At 37.7% G+C, this 17,278-nt stretch overlaps 3 protein-coding genes across 3 annotated transcripts; 2 read left to right on the top strand and 1 right to left on the bottom strand.

The window, feature by feature from the left end:
• Positions 1–222: 222 nt before the first annotated feature.
• On the top strand, positions 223–9,500 carry LOC141608683 (alpha-glucosidase-like). Its single transcript, XM_074428027.1, has 8 exons — positions 223–2,365; positions 2,484–2,825; positions 4,236–4,404; positions 4,533–5,242; positions 5,393–5,623; positions 5,704–6,353; positions 8,009–8,432; positions 9,040–9,500. The coding sequence occupies exons 1-8, from the start codon at positions 223–225 to the stop codon at positions 9,498–9,500; spliced, it is 5,130 nt and encodes a 1,709-aa protein (XP_074284128.1).
• Positions 9,501–9,855: 355 nt separating this feature from the next.
• LOC141608682 (uncharacterized) lies at positions 9,856–13,850 on the top strand. Its single transcript, XM_074428026.1, has 2 exons — positions 9,856–11,004; positions 13,836–13,850. The coding sequence occupies exons 1-2, from the start codon at positions 9,856–9,858 to the stop codon at positions 13,848–13,850; spliced, it is 1,164 nt and encodes a 387-aa protein (XP_074284127.1).
• A 96-nt stretch (positions 13,851–13,946) lies between these two features.
• LOC141608681 (receptor-like protein EIX1) lies at positions 13,947–16,754 on the bottom strand. Its single transcript, XM_074428025.1, has one exon. It carries the CDS (start codon positions 16,752–16,754, stop codon positions 13,947–13,949), a length of 2,808 nt encoding a protein of 935 aa, XP_074284126.1.
• Between the last annotated feature and the right edge of the window lie 524 nt (positions 16,755–17,278).

Here is a 17,278-nt window from a genome sequence, read left to right as displayed (position 1 = left end):
CCAATTTGTTACTTTGCTTAGTTTTTTTTACCAATTTGTGACTTATCCCCTACATTTTTTTACCAATTTGGTCATTTGGCCGGCTTTTATGTAGATCACATCGTAATGTGGGTCCAAATGTTAGCAATCAAAGAGCAATTTGAAAACTAATGTCATTAATCGTAGTATATACATACTCTGTCTCTAGTTTTGAAAAATCAGAACTAATACATCAACTACAAAATGAAACCATTCTATATCCTTCTCCTCATTGTACTTTCATGGCTTGTACTGTCCCCTTGTTCATGTCACCCTACCCTCGGTCGTCGTAACCGTAGTAATAACATCCAATGTATTGACACTGAGAGGAATGCCCTCCTCCAATTCAAACTTGGCATCACAACCGATGATTGTGGACTGCTCACTACATGGGAACCCCATACTGACTGCTGCCAATGGACCGGGGTCGTCTGTAGTAACTTGACCGGTCACGTCATCAGTATCCGTTTACCAGGTGCTAATCCCAACTCTCCGTGTCTAGAAGGTGAAGTGAGTCCTTCCCTAGGCGAGTTAAAGCATTTGAAATATCTGAACCTAAGCTATAATTATCTTTATGGAGATATACCTCATCAACTAGGTAATCTTTCTAAGTTAACAACTTTGGATCTACAATTTGCTTATATGGGTGTTCCCGGGCAAACTTTGTCTTGGATTTCCCGTCTAACTTTGTTGAGATATCTTGATTTGAGTTATGCGAATCTTAGTTCAGTTACGAATTGGATGACGATTGTTAACAGCTTACCTTCATTACGTATTCTTCGTATGAATTCGTGTCAACTTCCTACAAAAACTCTAACGCCAATTTTACACATTAATTCCTCTACTAATCTCCATACGATCAGCCTTTCTCATAATAATTTCAATGGAAGTTCAATATTACACTGGTTGTTCAACTTTCCCAAAATCACTAACCAACTCGTATATCTTGATCTTTCCGAGAATGTATTTGACGTCCCTATCCCAAGCGAGTTTGAGAAATTTCAATTGCTTTCGTATCTCTCGCTTCGAGAAAATGCGTTTCAGGGGAGTGTATTCAAAATCATTAGTAAGTTATGTTACTTGGAACAACTCGACTTGAGTTTTAATAACTTCACTGATGAACTAAGTAATGTCATCGATTCTTTAATTAATTGCAATAACAATAGACTAATAACATTGGATTTGAGGATGAATGGTTTTTGGGGTGCAGTTCCCGATGGTATAGGACAATTTACTATGCTTGAGAGTTTGTATGTTTCTTCCAACTCTTTGGAAGGTACTCTTACTCATTTACACTTTCTAAATCTCCTACATTTACGCGAACTAGACTTGTCAGATAACCCGAAATTGCTGGTAAACATTTATGAGAATTGGATTCCTCCATTTCAACTAGATGTTATCAGTTTGAGATCCTGCAAGTTAGGCCCTCGGTTTCCAAAGTGGCTTCAGGTACAAAAAAATTTCTCGTACTTTGATGTTTCAAATTCGGGCATTTCTGACAGCATTCCTGTTTCTTTCTGGAACTCACTGCCATCTAATCTTCAATACTTGAATATGTCTAATAATCAGTTTTACGGAATTCTCCCAAATCTGCCAAATATATCAAATGCTTTTGCAATAGACTTGAGTTCAAATCTCTTTGAAGGTGTCGTACCATCGGGCTTTGCAAACACAAGCTATTTATATCTAAACGATAATAGGTTTTCTAACTGTTCTCATATCTTGTGTCCCAAAACTGAGAGTATTTTAAATAAACTAGACTTGTCAAATAATTTATTTTATGGTGAGCTTCCAGATTGTTGGATGAATTTTAGTCAACTAACAAGCCTACACTTAGAAAATAATAAATTATCGGGACATATTCCGAACTCCATTGGTACCTTGCTCAATCTTCAGACCCTACACCTGCATAACAATAGCTTTTCGGGACCATTTCCGGCTGCATTTGAGAGCTGTACATCCTTGGTGATTCTAAATCTAGGATACAATTTATTTACTGGAAATATACCTCCATGGATAGGTAATGCGTTTCAAAGTCTAGGTGCTTTTATTCTTCGGAAAAACAATTTTAATAGAGTGATACCTGAAAGCATTTGTCGCCTCAACAAGCTCCAAATATTAGACCTTGCCATTAATCACATCTCAGGAGTAATACCCAATTGCATTCGGAATTTTATAGCGATGGAAGGGATAAAAAATCTAGGGCTGCAGTTTTCACCTGATATACTATTTCTCGACACTGTTCCCGGAGTTATAACTAAAAGTGAAACTGCGATTATTTCATGGAAAGGAGAGGAGCAGAGATTCAAAGAAACGATTAGGTTTGTTAAATATATTGATCTTTCAGGTAACGAGTTGAGTGGAGAAATTCCTGATGGAATATCGGGACTTACTGCACTAGGAGCTCTAGACTTGTCCGGAAACAACTTGAGGTTACATTCCTTTTGAAATCGGAAACCTGGCAGCTTTAGAACTTCTTGATTTGTCAAACAACCACCTTAGTGGAAAAATCGCAATAAGTCTAGCCAAAGTAACTACTCTTGATGTCATGGATGTGTCCAACAACAACCTGTCCGGGGAAATTCCAGTTAGCACTCAATTGCAGAGCTTTGATGCGTCATTGTATGTAGGAAACCCGGGACTTTGTGGAGCACCACTTCCAAGTTGTTCGAACAATCAAAAGCCCTCGAATGTACCCAACATCGATAATACTAGTATTAAAGGCAAGGATGAGGACTTCAATTTTTTCCTTGGACTTTACATAAGTGTGGCCCTTGGATTTATCGTTGGGTTTTGGGGAGTTTGTGGTACTTTAGTTATAAAGACATCTTGGAGATATGCTTATTTCAAATTCCTTGAAAACATTAAAGACAGGCTCTTGTAAAGCTTTTACGGTAGTCATAGCACCACCCAGGGTTGGTCTACATGATATGTAATCGAATCTGCTGAATTTGGAATTCAAGAGTCGAGGACGTTATCAATCAATCAAACATCACTAACGGAGACTTCACAATTACTCAGAGATGAATTACTATATTGGGTTTCACAAATGGGTCGTTCAGATAAATCGGTACACCATTCAGTGGCGACATAGGACAACAAAAGTCGACATGTTAAAATTGAATTGCAACTTCACCAAGGAGCTATGGAACATACAAACATCGTCTGATAATGTAATTATGGATCCAAATGTTTGAGAAGGGAATAACGTTTGTGCAAAAGCGAGGAACTTGAATTTTGTTAATTATTTTAGGTTCTTAATTATAGCTTGATACGTTCTTGACTCTGTACACTTAAAATTAATACTTCCTCCGTCCCGGTTATTTGTTGTCCTTTGGTTTTGGCACAAAGACCAAAGAAAGGGGAAGTGACCAATTACTAAATGACAAGTGGAATAAATTGAGGGTGAATGATCAAATTACTCAACAAATTCATTTTTTAAAATAAAAAGGACAACAAATGACTGAGACATCCCAAAATAGAAAATGACAACAAATGAGCGGGGACAGAGGGAGTAGTAGATTGTTTTTAGAGTAAAAGAGCTCCTAGCACTTGAGCTAACTTTTGTTCACACCCAACAAGCAAATCTCATGTCCATCCCGCTCCACCACTTATGACCAGTGAAAGTTTCTACAAACATGGATTTTCAAACGGATGAATAACTAAAACTGTAGCACTCGCTACTTCAAACTTCTGATTATCGACTTTTGCTCTTAAAAATTCTTATATACGAGACAACATGAGAAAATTCGCTTCCCCAAAATTTTAGTTCTAGGTCCGTTCTTGATTTAAAGTACATAAACAAAGATAAATCAACGTCATTATTGTTTTACAATATCCAATTATATATATAGTAAATAATCAATATTGCTTATCTCATTGACAAACAAAGTAAAAAATTAACCGATTTATTACCTTAAGTGTAGTAAACAAAATCTCTAAAAACAAGCCATTAATAGCATAAAATATAAACTCATAATCATAAAAATCAATCCTATTTATTGTGTTGATGGACTTGCACAAATTTTATCCTTCACTTAACTTATATAAAAGCCCTTCATTTACATCATTTTCCATCCAAAAATATAATCTATTTTTTCTATTTTTTTTTTTAAAAAAAATACATTATCCTAAAAAAAATATGCGAAAAAAATTAATTTCCCAAGTCAATTTTTTGACACTAGCATGTCTACTAGTGTTATGTACGTTAGTTGTAGGAACAAAATTATCAGAATTTAGTAATGATGACACGGTAATTGGGCATGGTTATAAGGTAACAAATGCTCAAATTGATAATGCTACTAAGACATTAACTGCTTATTTACAAGTTGTTCAGAATTCCTCTACTTATGGGGATGATATTCAGATTCTTAGCCTTACTGCTAGGTACGATAATTTACTCGGATTTTAGTATATACTCTCTCTGTTTCGATCAATTATTTAATTTTTTTTTTTTTTTTTACGAAAAATATTTTAGTTCTGTTTCCCTAACGAAGTTAATTGCATTTATGTAGTTTTGAGGAAGATGATCGTCTAAGGATAAGAATAACCGATGCTAGTAATAGTCGATGGGAAATCCCCGATGACATCATACCCCGTCCACCACCAGTACAACCGCGACCACCACCACCATCATTTTCCAACCTTAACGACAACCCTCCATCGGAAAACAAGACCACCGTGTTAACCACTCAAAACTCGTCCCTCATATTCACCTTACTCCACACCACCCCGTTCGGCTTCACCGTCACCAACTCCTCCAACGGTGACATCCTCTTCAACACCACAGCGGACCCCAATGACCCAAATACCACCCTCATTTTCAAAGACCAATATCTTCAATTATATTCCACGCTCCCCGCTAACCGGTCCCACATATATGGGCTTGGGGAGCATACCAAGCCCACATTTCAATTGACCCCTAACCAAGTTCTCACTATGTGGAATGCTGACATTCCTAGTGCTAATAAGGACCTTAACTTGTACGGTTCACACCCGTTTTATATGGACGTGAGATCAGGTCCAGTGAACGGGACGACCCATGGGGTTCTGTTGTTAAATAGCAATGGGATGGATGTTGAGTATACGGGTGATCGAATTACGTATAAGGTGATTGGTGGGATTATCGATCTTTATATCTTTGGTGGGCCCACGCCCGTGAAGGTTATGGATCAGTTTACCAAGCTTATCGGTCGCCCTGCTTCCATGCCATATTGGTCTTTTGGTAACCTTTCTTGCTCTTTCTTTTTCTTCTTTGAACCTTATTTAATTATCACTTGAAATGACAAGACTCGAAAATAATTAAAGATTAAAACTTTTTTCTCATTTTATTTGATTGTCTATCATTTGATATGTATGATACTTTAATTTTCAGGGTTTCATCAATGTCGATATGGATATAAGAATGTGAGCGAGCTCGAGTATGTGGTAGACAACTACGCAAAAGCGAAAATCCCATTGGACGTAATGTGGACCGATATTGATTACATGGATGCCTATAAAGATTTCACTTTGGATCCTGTTAACTTCCCTCTTGACAAGATGCAACAATTTGTTAATAATCTCCACAACAATGGGCAACGATATGTGCCCATTGTCGATCCTGGTAATTAAGTTGTCACATGCTTCAGTTTTTCGAACCTGATCGTTTAACAGGTCTAATCATGATTTAATTCGTCTTTATAGGTATCAGTACAAACAGTTCATATGATTCGTTCAGCAGGGGAATAAAAGATGACATCTTTATTAAAAACCACAACGGTTCGGAATACTTGGGTTCTGTTTGGCCAGGACCGGTTTATTTTCCTGACTTCATAAACCCGGCAGCTCAAAATTACTGGACCGATGAAATAAAGCGATTTCGAGACGATCTCAAGTTCGATGGACTATGGATCGACATGAATGAAGCAGCCAACTTTATAACTTCACAACCTCTAGAAAACTCCACACTTGATGACCCACCTTATAAAATCAATGACGGCGGAGGTCGTCAGCCGATATTAAGCAGGACCATTCCGGGATCCGCTTTGCATTACGGTAATGTGACCGAATACAATGTACATAACTTGTTTGGACACCTAGAAGCTCGAGCGACTCACGAAGCTCTTGTTAATGTTACCAATAAAAGACCGTTTGTGCTTTCGAGGTCGACATTTGTGGGGTCAGGGAAGTATGCAGCACATTGGACAGGAGATAATGCAGCAAGATGGGATGATCTTGCGTATTCGATTCCGTCAATGTTGAATTCTGGTCTTTTTGGGTTGCCTATGGTTGGTGCTGATATTTGTGGTTTTATGGATAATACTAATGAAGAGCTTTGTCGTCGATGGATTCAGGTAATATATCTTCAATCTTTATTTTATTCGAATTTTAAGATATTAATCGCATCAAAATTAGACCTGTCAAAACTATAGCGAAACAAATAAAATGGTGAAAATGACTCGAAACCCAAATTGATCGAATACTATGGTAGTTGACCTGAACTACTTGACTTGTAGAGTTGTAGATAGGCCTGGTAAACGGGTCAATTGGGCCGGGCTTGGTTTATTCGGGTTGCAATAGTTTGGATCGGGTTGGGTTATTTTTGGGATCATTTTGAGATAGGTTGTTATCACATTATTTGGGGCGAAATATAGCAAATCACCCTTTGATACTATGTGCAATCAAACCCCTCAACTAGGGATGGCAATGGGTCGGGGACCCGACCCAGAACCTAAGGGTCGGACCCTAATGGGTCGGGTATGGGTCTCATTTTTTTAGACCCAATGGATATGGGTCGGGTATGGGTCTTAAGAAAAATTTTGGTCCGGTCCGGTCTAAGTTATGAGACCCATACCGACCCTTAGACCCTTTATTAAAGAAAAAAAAAAAACAAAATTACAACTTTTCAGAATTCATACGCGCAAATGTAGAAACCCAACTAAAGTATCTTTCTCTTCCTCATCTCATAAAGTGATAAAACCCAACCACTGACAATACCACCACTCCACCACCGACACAAGAAAACCAAGACCACAAAGATCGATACGCGACTGACAACCACCTCTCTAATAGCCGGCGACCGACAACCACCATTAACGGTAGATTAATAAACTCATAATATTAAAGTAGTATGAATTTTTTTTAATATTATAGACCTCATAGCTGTTAATCTTGTTACTAAAGTGGCTGAAACTCGGACCCGCGGGTAGACCCAGACCCTACCCTTACCCATAGGGTCCGGGTATGGGTCCTCAAATTTTAGACCCTTGCGGGTCTGGGTCGGGTACGGGTCCAAATGAAAAATCTCGGGTCGGGTCCGGGTCTAGGCGGACCCTACCCGGACCCTACCCATTGCCATCCCTACCCTCAACTTATAAATGTAACAAATCAATCTCATAAGTTTTCTCATAATGTGCAATTAACCGCATATCTTATTTTTAAAAATAAAATTTGTAAATTAAATATTTTACTATTATTGAAAATTAAAATTATTGATTAGATTTTAATCCTAAAATTCTTGTTTATTAAAAAACATGTTCAATTTTTTTTTTTTTTTTTTTTTGGCGAAAAATGTTCGTGATATGAGAATTATTAATGATGTTACAATGAAAAGTTATATGACCGAATTTTTTTTTATGCTAAAATTGGTTCGCATTTTTCGTTGAATATGTAAATATTATATTTAATTATTTAAGAAATATATTTATAATAGTTTTTATAATAGAAAAAATAGGTTTAAGTTAAAAAATGGTAAAAAAAACTTGATTTGAAAGCACCTTTTTAAAAAGTTGTGGGACTAATTTGTTATAAGTGAAACTTAAGGGCTTATTTACACGTAGTTCATAAGTTATGGGGGTAATTTGCTACATGCCCGCATTATTTAGGTACAGCGATCAATATGTGATAACAAGTCGGGCCAATTTGGGTACATGTCAGGGCCGGGTCATTGAGGTCGAGTTAGTTTTGTCAGGTCTACTTGTAATGCACAGTATATGTTTCTTGTATGCAGGTAGGAGCATTTTACCCATTTGCAAGAAACCATGCCAACAAAGGAAGCACCTACCACGAGCTCTACGTATGGGACTCGGTAGCCGAGTCAGCACGGAAAGTTCTGGGACTTCGATACAGACTCCTCCCATATTTGTACACATTGATGTATGAGTCTCATTTAACAGGAACTCCCATTGCTAGACCTCTCTTCTTTTCGTTTCCAGAGGATGTCGAAACTTATGGTATCAGCTCACAGTTTCTTCTTGGCAATGGCGTCATGGTTTCGCCTGTTTTACAAGCCGGTGCTGAATCCGTCACTGCGTACTTCCCGCAAGGAAACTGGTTTGATCTATTTAACTACACGAATTCTGTGACAGCTTCTACTGGTGCTAATGTTACTCTGAGCGCACATGCTGATCATATCAATGTTCACATCCGTGAAGGTAACGAGCCTCTTCTAATTTTGTACGGAGTATCTCATTTTGAGTCACAAGACTGTGAAAAATGCTAGGCCGAGTTTGCGACTTGCGAGCCTGGTCAATTTTTGACAGGTCTAATTAATCTTATGCAATACACTTGTGTAGACCTGTCACTCGGGTTGGGTCATACGGGCCACGGGCCGGGTTAGGGTCAGAATAAGGGTCAAGAAATTATTTATAACGCCTTTTTTAAACAATTTTTTCAATCAAAAAAATATTTTTTATAAATGTAAAACATATTAAAAGTAATATTTTAATCATGTATTCAATGTTTACATTAGTTATATTGACATAATTATTAAAATAAAGTAATAAAAAAAATTATAAACTATTTTTTCAAATAAAATATACAAATATTAATATTTTAATAAAATTCTTAATTTAGCTTTGACCCAACGGGTTGACCTGTTCGGGTCGGGTCTCTTCCTTAAAATAACGGGTCATTTCGGGTTCGCGTCACCGGGTCTAAATTTTCGGGTCTTGACCCTGAAAACGGGTCGGGTTGGGTTAGAATTTGACAGGTCTACTTGTGAAGGTATACGTCTTACATGTTATCTTGTGCTTGTATTAGGCAACATTTTGGCAATGCAAGGCGAAGCGATGACTACCCGAGCTGCACGAAACACATCATTCAACCTCCTGGTGGTAATGAGCAATAGCAGTGCTAGTACCGGGGAAGTTTTCATGGACAACGGGGTAGAAATACATATAGCGGGGGCAATCGGTACATGGACATTGGTGAATTTTCGGGCAGAGTTAGGGTCAAGCAATGTGACAATTACATCAAATGTGACTCATGGAGGATATGCAAAGAGCCAGAACTATGTCATTGACAAAATTACCATTTTAGGTCTCACTAAGGGAGTTAAGAGCTCGTCGTCCATAGTCCGACATGGGTCTAGGATCGTAAATTTCAATGATATGGAAATAAAAGCTAGTTCTGATAATGAAGGGATGTTTGTAGTGTCAGAAATTACAAATCTGAAGTTGTCTATGTGGAATAATTTCAAGTTGGAATTGAAATTTGAATGAGAATTCATGATTTTAGTTGAATTTTTTTTTTGTATGTCACTCATTTTACATGTTCTTTTTCTCAGTTGAAATGTTGAATGAGTACACAATAGTGGAGTAAGGCGAGCGGGGCAAGGAGCTTCTCCATTTCAGCACAAAATTGTTATATCACGCCCCGTTGTTACACATGGTACAGTCACTGGGTGATCGCTTTATTTGTACGATCCTCTTCAATACAGATTTTAAATACACGGTTACATATCATACAATAATGAAATATGAGGTTTCTTCCAACTTTGGCTATAATCTTCGGCCTCCCAAATTCGTTAAACAGCAAAAAGTGAATTATATAAGGGAGTAATAATCAATTTACCTTATGGATTGGAGGGATAAATGGATTCACGGTTGTTCACTTGCTCAGCTAACTAATTTGAGTAATGCTGCTGTTGTGTCCAAACCCCGACTCCAAGTTTCGACTTTGCAAGATTCAGATGGTACCTGGAATTCTGATATGATTGTTCAAATATGTGGGAATGAGGCTTTACCGTTCATTCTATCTATTGCTACTCCTTCTGTGGACGATGCTGATGAGCTTTATTGGAAATTAACGGGAAATGGCCAGTATTCTAGTAACAGTGCTTATGCATTTGCTTTCTCCAACCTTTGGAGTTCAAGAGCTACAATTAAGGACAGGTTTCGATTCTCTATCCAATCGAAAGACTTCTGCAAAAAGGAGTTATGGTCTTTACCAATTAATAATAAGTGGAAGATATTCTTATGGAAGATCTTCTCTAATTCCTTATCTTGTGGTGAAGAAGCTTTGAAGCGAGATCTCTCTTGGAATTTTCAGTGCTTGACTTGCAATTCAGACCCACCGTCTACTGAATCTTTGTGCCATATTTTTCGAGATTGTCCTTTTGCAGCACGAATCTGGTTTGCTTCTCCACTAGGCATTCGAAGTTGTTCTGGAGACACAATTCCTATTCAGCAATGGATCATTAATTGGCCTCGATTTTTCAAGAAAAATGATAATTTTGCGTCAACCATCTCAGCTTTCGTCAGCAGCTTATGGCATTTGTGGTGTTTACGGAATCAAATACGTTTCCATGACTCTCCTGCTAATTTGGATGGCACTCTACGTTTAATCAATACTGACGCCATTAATAATTCATGGGCAAATACTCAGTTGCAGGGCCAATCATCTTCTCAATCTTTGGTTGATCCTGAGGAGTGTCATGGGGCGTCAACTATTATCAATCACTACCCATATATGTTGATGGGATCTAAGTTATGTATGTCCCTTTCAATCCGTATCAAGTGTGACGCAACTTGGAAATCAAACTATAAAGCTACATGGGGTTGGTATTTTCAAGATCACTCGGGTTCTATCTTTCACTTCGATAACTCTTCCTTTTGGGCGAAGTCTGCTCTCCAAGCTGAAGCAATGGCACTTAAAGCGGCTATTATGGATGCTACATCACAGGGTTTTCGTCATTTAGACATAGCTTCTGACTGCTTGAATCTGGTCCTACGGATGAAATTTTCGAAGTTTTTAGTTAAATTTTCCGAGATTTTTTCAAGGGTAGCTTATGAAATTAGTCGTTCGCCCTTCCTAAGTTCAAATCCTGGCTCCGCCCCTAGCTGAGGAATTAACATATGAAATTGACGAAGGAGTTTCCGTACAAAGTTGACAACTATCCATAGAAAGAACACGCAATGAAGGTAAACTGTTAACATGTGTTATCCAATTCGTGACTGCTCTAAGATTCGCACCACTCAAATCAAGATTTCTCAACAAAGTTAGACGAGAAATCCACAACAAACTTTGTATCGGAACACCAACATAAGCATAAGATAGATCCAAAGTTGTTAAAATAGAAAGATTACCCAACTGATGAGGTATTTCTCCATAAAAGTTATTACCGCTAAAATTCAGATGTTCCAAATGCTTTAACTCACCGAGGGAAGGACTAACTTCACCTTCAAGACATGAAACGGAATCAAAAGGTACTAATTCGAGCTTGAAGACATGATTGGTCAAGTTACTACAGACGACCCCAGTCCATCGGCAGCAGTCGGTATTGGGTTCCCAGGAAGTGAGCAGTCCACAATAATCGGCTGTGAGGCCATGTTTGAATTGGAGGAGGGCATCCCTCTCACTGTTAATACATTGGATGTTATTTGTAATATTACGACCGAGGGTAGGGTGACATGTACAAGGGGACAGTACAAGCCATGAAAGTAGAATGAGGAGAAGCTCATAGAATGGTTTCATTTTGTGGTTGATGTACAAGTTTTGATTTATCAGCTGCTAGTCTGGAGCAAGGCTATATAACTACATACTGTATAAATTGAAAGTTACATAGACAGGTAAGTAGGGACAGTATGCTCACGCAATAATACCAATATGTATAGTCAGTATTACTACTACAATATGCTCACACAATATTATCAATACATCATTGTGTTGTTGATTCAATATAGATTGTATATGGTAATTGTTAGGAAACTGAATTACACGTCCGCTTTTCTAATAGAATAATCCCTTTTTAGTGCCTGGGTGAAACCGAATTTTCTACTGAGAATAGACAATGCCCTCTGATTTTTGTGTAGAAAGTTATATCGTGGCTTTGATGTAGAAGAAAGTTTGTTTTACTGTATAATTTCTTTCTCATCCTTCATCTATTTATATAGAAAAAGAAACAGGGATAAGGGATCGATAAGGGAATGCATTTCTGAAGAGTTGTAACCCTTCATAAATTCGGATTAAAACTAATTAAATTCCGCGTAATTTTAATTACCCGTCATAGTTATTCGAACGAAAACTATACCGAATCCCGTAAATAATTATGCAAGCTACACTCCGGACTTCCCGAACTCGCATAATATTATTTAGAAATTATCCATCTACGAACCAACCTTAGTTACGCCAAATGAACCGATAATTACTCTTAAATCACCAACAATAATGCTTGTGTAGAATTGTTAAGGTTGAATCTCGATCTACGAAAGCCAACGAAAGCACGAAAGTAATGTCCTTGTTTATTTCGGTAACAAGAAATTAAAAATTTATTTATAGTTTCTACTTTTTCTATTTTCCCCTTTGTAAAGCTTTCTTTAAATTATTTCAAAATCCACATTATCTACACATTTTCGTTTAATTCTCAGCAAAACACCTGTTTTACCAAGAAATAAGAATGCGATTTTATTGTGAGACTAAAATACGGAGTACAAATTAAAGTAAAAATGTTCCACAAATAATAAAATAGATATGAATCATAAAATGAATATGGCTATGACGAAAAATGTTGCGAAAATAAAAAAGTAACTTTGGCCACGACTAACGATGAAAAGTCAAAGAAAATACAAAGGGTAATACCAAAGTTAGGACCGAAGTAGTTGGCCAACACATACATATGTGGGTTCCATAAACATCTTCCATGAACGCCGACTTGGACTATCCAAGTCAACGTCTAATGACTTTGAATATTCAAGTCCACCAGTTAACCATCACATTTAAAAACGACTTAAAGAGATAAAAACTCTCTCAAAGATAATTTCTCATAGTTAGTGACTCTGGGCTGGTCATTAGTGCAAGTCGGCCTTGCTAACCCGGACCCAGCCCGCCTATAACCCGTGTATGAACCCGGCCCGCCTAACCCGTGCTTGACCCGGCCCGACCTGCCTTATATTCGGGCCGCCGGTCCTCAAAGCCAAGCCCGACCCGTCCCAACTCGGACCTGACCTAGGCCCACACTAAAACCCGCCATAAACCCGTCTCATGGGTCTCCTTTGACCCAGCCTGACCCGACCCAACCCACCCTCAATCTCGGGCCGGTTCCTGGCCTCCCAAGCCAAACCCGACCCGCCCCCAGACCCGGCCCGGACTGTTGACCATCCCTAGTTAGTGTTAAAAATCTACATGTATAATTTGTGTCGAAACTTTACTTTTCAGACTTTGATGGCTCTTTTGGAACAAAATCTGTTCTGTTTACGAACACTACGTTGTGGCTTTTTTTTTTGAAACGATAATTGTGAGATAAACTTTACGTATTTGTAAGTTTTTTGGAACTATAATTGTGAGATAAACTTTACGTATTTGTAAGTTGTAACGAGCTCTGTTCCTTAAGCTAATGAAAATTGAATCGTAGTAAACAATCAAACATTCGAACGCAAGATGCGAGCACATAACTCGGACTCTTGCGCAAGTTTAAGAAAATATATAATTAACAAAAGTATGTAGCTCATGAGAAATTTAGAAAACCATATACATACATGTTGCTTTTCTCCTCATACCTCTCTGCCGCTGAACAGTGCATTTACTCATCGAAATTCCTGTTCTTACACATGGTACAGTCACTGGGTGCGTGAGTGTGGAAATATTACTCGCTTTATTTAAAATATGGAGTACACAATTACATATCATACAATAATTAAACAACTTTGGCTATAATTTCTTTAACTTATTCACATGATCTTGTCTTTGATGTTGTCAAGGAACCGGAAATAGGCATACCTCCACGATGTTTTGATAACTAAAGTGCCACAAACTCCCCAAAACCCGACAATAAACCCAAGCACCACACTTATGTACAGTCCAAGGAAAAAGCCAAAGTCGTCATGCTTGTTTTGCACACTAGTAATATCTCCACTGGGTACATTGGAAGGCGCTTGATCTTTTGAACAACTTGGGAGCGGCGCGCCACAAAGCCCCGCGTTTCCGGCATATGATGACGCATCAAAGCTCTGCAACTGAGTGCTAACTGGAATTTCCCCGGATAAGTTATTGTTGGATACATTCATGATTCCGAGAGTAGTCACTTTGGCAAGGCTTGCAGGTATTTCTCCAGTAAGATTGTTATTTGACAGATCAAGAAGCTCTAAAGCCGTAAGGTTTCCAATTTCAAAGGGAATGTTACCACTCAATTTGTTGTTTGATAAATCCAAGGATTCGAGTCCATTAAGAATTGATATCCCATACGGAATATCCCCCCTCAACTTGTTACCCGAAAGATCAATATATTTAACAAACATAATCGTTTCTTGGAATTTCTGCTCCACTTTTTTCCATGAAATAGTTGTTGTTCTACCCCCACTTCCTAAATCGGTCACCGGACAGGGAAGTGATATTAAACCAGGTATGCAAGGCCCCCCAAATTGATTTTCTATCACCCTCATCGCCAAAAAATTACCAATGCAATTGGGAATTACACCTGAGAGGTGATTAATTGCAAGGTCTAATATTTGGAGAGAGTTGAGTTTGCACATACTTTCAGGTATTTCTCCCAAAAAATTGTTTTTTCGGAGGATAAGAACATTTAAATATTGATAAGCATCACCAATCCATGGAGGTATGTTCCCATTAAGTAAATTGTATCCTATATTTAGCATAACCAAGGCCGTACAATTCTTAAATGCAGACGGAAAACGTCCTGAAAAGCTATTGTTATGAAGGTCAAGAATCTGAAGATAGCGCAAGCTACCAATGGAGTTGGGAATACGTCCCCATAATTCATTATTTTCCAAGTATAGGCTTTTTAGGTAACTAAAATTCATCCAACAATCTGGAAGCTCCTCAGAAAATAAGTTATTTGACAAGTCAAGCTCTTGTAAATTAGTTTTGATTTTGGGACATAAGATATTAGAGTAGTCAGAAAACCTATTATCATTAAGGTATAAAGATCCTGTGTTTCCAAAGCCTGATGGTATAACACCTTCAAACAGATTTGAACTCAAGTCTATTATTGAAAAAGGATTTGAGAAATTTGTTTGTAACTTCAGATTTGGGAGCATCCCATAAAATTGATTGAAAGACATATCCAAGTATGGAAAATTGATTGAAAGACATATCCAATTGGATGAGAACGAGTTCCAGAAGGAAATAGGAATAGTGTCAAAAATGCCTGTATTTGAGACATCAAAGTATGAGAAATTTGTTTGTAATTGCAGCCACTTTGGAAATTTTGGGCCTACCTCGCAAGATCTCAGATCGATAACATCTAGTTGAAATGGAGGAATCCAATCCGCAGCCATGTTTATTACCAATCTCAAGTTATCAGACAAATGTAGTTCGCGTAATCTTAAAAGCTTATCAAAGTGAGCATGGGTAAGAGTACCTTCCAAAGAGTTGGAGGAAACATCCAATATTTCAAGCTTAGTAAGTTGACTTATACCTTGACTAAGCTTGCCTGTAAGATTGTTATACCCAAGGTGTAATTCCCTCAACGAGGAAAATGAGCTAATACTGTAAGGAATTGCACCCCGAAAACTATTTAGGCTCAGTTCTAGTATTATTAGTTTCATGTTGCCACAATTAACAAAAGATTGGATAACATCTGCTAGCTCATCATTGAAGTTATTATACTTCACGTAGAGTTGTTCCAAGTTGGATAACTCACCAATGCTTTTATTAAGACTCCCTTCAAATCCATTATCAGAAAGGGAGAGAAACGAAAGGGAGTGTAAATTCCGGAACTCGCTTGGGATGGGACCTTCAAAATCATTATAGGAAAGATCAAGATGTACAAGTTGTGTAGTGATACTAGGGAAGTCGAATAACCACTGAAATATTAAGCTGTCATTGAAGTCATTATTAGAAAGATCGACGTAATGGAGAGTGGCGGATGAATTAACATATGTAAGTGATGATGGAATATCGGGAGAAAGTTGACAACCTTTCATACGTAGAACATTTAAGTATTTTATATTGCTAACAATTGTCATCCAATTCGTGACTAAAGTTAGACCCGTATCACTTAAATCAAGGTATCTCAACAAATTTAGGCGAGAAATCCACATTAAACTTTTTTGGACGTCAAAAGGAGAAGAATAAGAATAACTTAGATCTAAAGTTGCTAATTTAGAAAGATTGCCCAAATGATGAGGTATTTCCCCAACAAACTGATTATAGCTTAGGTTCAAATGTGTCAAATGTGTTAACTCACCTAGGAAAGGACTCACTGCACCTTCTAGACATGGATGGTCACCATATGAAGACTCCCCTACTAAGCTGAGCTTGATGACATGACCAGTTAGGTTACTACAGAGCACCCCATACCATTGACAGCAGTCGGTGTGGGTTCCCCAAGAATCGAGCAGCCCACAAGCATCGTATGTGATACCATGTTTGAAATGGAGCAGGGCTTCCCTCTCCTTGTTAATACATTGGATATTATTTGTACGGTTATGACCGATTTTAGGGTGACTAATACAAGGGGACGACAGTAGTACATTGTATGTAAGTACAAAGAGGACAAGGTGATAGAATGCTTTCATTTTGTAATTAAATAATTTAGTTTTGATTTTGCAATCTGCTAGACTGCACTAGGGATATATATATGTAGACTAGTGTACTGTGGTCCAGAATAATGAAATATTGTAATTGAATAACATCAATAAACATCACCGTCGAAGACCGAGACTTAAGACAATTCAAGTCCTGTACAACAGTTTCATGGACAATTCTTCATGGTTTAATTAGCCATCCGACGACCATCAGTTCAAGTCCACGACTTAAGAATTACGTCCAAAGACAAAGACTCAAACATCCATGTTTTGTTTTGTTCCTTCAACTGGCCAAAGAATCAAGCATACATACGGGCCATATATTACTAGATTAAGAGGATCTTTTATTATCTCGAAAGACTATTCAGTTTATAACATTTTATGATGGTGTAATTAATTTGACAAAGTTTAGATTAAGAGAAACTGAAGGGTATTACATGCAAACTGACTTGAAATTTATAATATTTTTATACAGAATATCATCCTTTTTAGAGCAGATTAGATTACATATCTTG

Source organism: Silene latifolia, chromosome 10 (genome assembly GCF_048544455.1).
Source record: "Silene latifolia isolate original U9 population chromosome 10, ASM4854445v1, whole genome shotgun sequence".
Classification (NCBI taxonomy): domain Eukaryota; kingdom Viridiplantae; phylum Streptophyta; class Magnoliopsida; order Caryophyllales; family Caryophyllaceae; genus Silene; species Silene latifolia.
The sequence above is the reverse complement of the archived record's forward strand: the minus strand, read 5'-3'. Positions and strand labels throughout refer to the sequence as shown.

Bases quoted from the DNA above. Each gene is read 5' to 3' on its own strand.
- LOC141608682 (XM_074428026.1), top strand. From the start codon at position 9,856: ATGGATTGGAGGGATAAATGGATTCACGGTTGTTCACTTGCTCAGCTA.
- LOC141608683 (XM_074428027.1), top strand. From the start codon at position 223: ATGAAACCATTCTATATCCTTCTCCTCATTGTACTTTCATGGCTTGTA. The intron at 4,405-4,532 runs GTACGATAATTT...GCATTTATGTAG, and splicing joins ATTCTTAGCCTTACTGCTAG to TTTTGAGGAAGATGATCGTC. The intron at 6,354-8,008 runs GTAATATATCTT...TCTTGTATGCAG, and splicing joins TTTGTCGTCGATGGATTCAG to GTAGGAGCATTTTACCCATT.
- LOC141608681 (XM_074428025.1), bottom strand. From the start codon at position 16,754: ATGAAAGCATTCTATCACCTTGTCCTCTTTGTACTTACATACAATGTA.